This window comes from Teleopsis dalmanni, chromosome 2, assembly GCF_002237135.1.
Source record: "Teleopsis dalmanni isolate 2A chromosome 2, ASM223713v2, whole genome shotgun sequence".
NCBI classification, from domain to species: Eukaryota; Metazoa; Arthropoda; class Insecta; order Diptera; family Diopsidae; genus Teleopsis; species Teleopsis dalmanni.
The window spans coordinates 103314521-103317353 of NC_051847.1; the positions used below are offsets into that span (position 1 = coordinate 103314521).

The 2833-nt window shown below is 40.2% G+C and overlaps 2 protein-coding genes across 2 annotated transcripts; both read right to left on the reverse strand.

Annotated features, from left to right (window-relative positions):
• Positions 1-525: 525 nt before the first annotated feature.
• Positions 526-1038, reverse strand: LOC119675248. The gene is made up of 2 exons (XM_038086437.1): positions 966-1038; positions 526-914 (listed from the first exon to the last, which is right to left on the reverse strand). The coding sequence occupies exons 1-2, from the start codon at positions 1036-1038 to the stop codon at positions 526-528; spliced, it is 462 nt and encodes a 153-aa protein (XP_037942365.1).
• A 249-nt stretch (positions 1039-1287) lies between these two features.
• Positions 1288-1809, reverse strand: LOC119675249. Its single transcript, XM_038086438.1, has one exon. The coding sequence runs from the start codon at positions 1807-1809 to the stop codon at positions 1288-1290; it is 522 nt and encodes a 173-aa protein (XP_037942366.1).
• Positions 1810-2833: the final 1024 nt, after the last annotated feature.

Here is a 2833-nt window from a genome sequence, read left to right on the forward strand (position 1 = left end):
TGGCAAATTACGTACAGCGTTCATTTTTTTTTGGGGGTGGCTTGTGTGCTGATGTTATGCCCTAAAAAAATTTGTTCATGCTTACCAAATTGTAATTTTCCAAAGTTTACAGCCAAGTTTCCTAGACGAAGGAGTTCCAGTATAATTCGTAGATGCTTTTCATGTTCCTCCTCTGAATTCGATGCTATGTATATGTCATCTATATATGCAAATATGAAATCGAGGCCTTTTAGAACCTCGTTTATTTGGCGTTGAAAAGTTTGTGCGGTATTTCTTGAACCAAATGTCATATATTGGAATTCATAAAGCCAAAAAGGAGTTATAATGGCAGTTTTGGGTTTATCGCAAATTTCGATCGGTATTTGATGATAAGCCCGCTGTAAATCGATTGTTGAAAAAATCGTTTTTTCATATAAATGTTGGTAACATCATGTAAATACGGTATTGGGTACCTATCTAGCACCGTTATATTATTTAATGCACGATAGTCTCCACAAGGACGCCATTCACCGTTTGATTTCTTCACTAAGTGTAGTTACTTTCAGAAGGTCTGCAAATACCCTTTTCCATTAAAAATTCAAATTCCTTTTTTGCTGCAATTAGCTTCTCTCTGGTTATCCGATGAGCACGAGCGTATGTTGGAGGACTTTTCGTAGTAATATGGTGTGTCACTTTGGTGGTAATTGGCTGCTTATTCGCATTAATTATCGCTAAGTCCTTAAATTCGTGTTGTAACTGAGCGTAGCGTCCCTGGGCAGAATGTACTCGTACTTGAACCCCATTAGATTGTGTTGCAATGCCATTTACCTCAAGTAACGTTTTTCGATCAATAAGTTTACTACCTTTTGCATCAACTAAAAGACCGAAGTGTTTTAAAAAATCAGATCCAATGATGGCACTGTTAACGTCCGCTACTATAAATGTCGAAATAAAATTTCATCTTAAATTCAAGGATACTTTTAAACGTTTTTCGCCATATGTCCGTATAGGACTACCGTTGGCTGCAAACAGTTGTGTTGTCTTCGTCGTTTTCGTCATTTTTTGTTTAGCAAAGCGACGAGCTGCTAGAACGGAAACGTCTGCGCCGGTATCTATTAAAAAATGCTGTTTCGAGTTATTATCGGCTCTTAAAAGGCGAGCTATAAAATGGCTAACTTTTGGCCCGCTCGCTGGACCGAAAGAAGCATTTAGTTTTTTTTGTGTTTTGCTGGTAAAAGTGCATGGTTCGCAACATTTACGTGCTTTTTCGCCGTACTTTTGATGACACCAACAAAACTGTTCCTCAGTTTAAGTAAACGCCTTCTGATGACGACTGGAACTCTGACGCTTAGCAGAAGAAGATCGTGAACGGCGCCAGTAGTTGTTGTCTTTCATGCAAAGTCTATTCATTTGCTGCTCGAGGCACTCTATTCGTTTGTCAATATTAGATACTTGTGACACTTGTGATGTCGCCACAGCCGCTACATGTTTAAATTCGCCTACCTTCATTATTTTGTCTGCTAATTTAACTAATTCGTTTAAATCGGCATCAGACGCCATTAAGATTGCTCTAATTTGTGCTGGTAAACGTTGTAACCATAAGGTTTTCAAAAATTCACGAGTAACGTTGTCTTTAGCAAGCACGCTCAATTCATTTAAAAGTTGCGTTGGTCGTTTGTCCCCTAAATCGACTTCTGCGAGTAGTTTTTGCGTTTTCTTAGTTTCACTTTCACAGTAGCGCTCTAGAATGCACTTTTTCAAATTACTATATTTACCTTCAGGTGGTGGGTTCAATACGGCATCAGATATTTGAACCAGGACATTTGACATGGCTGCTACAACGTTGTAAATTTTGAAGTGTCACTAGTAATTCCAGCAACACCAAATTGCGCTTCAACTTAAGCAAGCCATATCTTCGCGTGGTCAGACCAGAATGGCGGAACCTTGACGGCTACTCGATTTACCATATGATTACTATCGTTCAGAGTAGTACTATTGCAAACTGTTAGAGTAGCGTTTGATGATGGGCTCGTGCCGTTGTTATCCATCGCCATCTTTTCACTTGTAACGTAAATTTGTGTAAATTTTGTAATTTCATACGTCGGCTGTCACCAATTTATAGCGTGTTACTTAACAAAAATGTATATTACTTCTTGAACTGTTTGAGTAACCATTTATTTATTTTCATTAAAAAAATTTCTAATTAACAACTTACTTTTAAATGTCAATTGTTAACTTGCTTCGTTTACTTTTCTCTCACTCGGCCAGAGTTGCTACCCTTCAACCAATTGTTAATGCACCACACTATCATAGAATAACTTACACGTTTTTATCTGTAGACCGCTTATGCACCCATTTGTGGCCCATGGTTCTTGGATGGCCACAAAATGCAGACAGTGTTCTTCCACCAAGGCATTGAGTCATTGAGTCCGAGAGAGTAGACCAGAGAGACCAGAGAGAGAAGAAGGTTTTCTGCCCTGGGCACGGATTCTGCCCCCTCTCAATGATGGTCTCCCGAAGTTGAGACCCGTTTTCGGCTTTTGATTGCTTGACTAAGCACGAGCCGCAGATGTTGATGGTTTTTCATCGTCAACCATTTCCTTTGCTCTGTTTCCTTTGTGTCTAGGTCTCAGCACGGCACTACTAAGTCCATAAAAGGCTTTATTCCCCAGCTTTCCAACCATTTCGGACGATAAAGGGTCCAGAGCAATCGCCATCTCGACGAGATCGTGCTTATGAAGCCTGTGGAGCACCCGCCAGTCCCTTACACGCATGCCCGAATTTTGGCACTCAATTTGTCCCAAAATTCGGTCACTTTGCCAGGACGGTGAGACTGGAAGCTGAGCAGACTTTG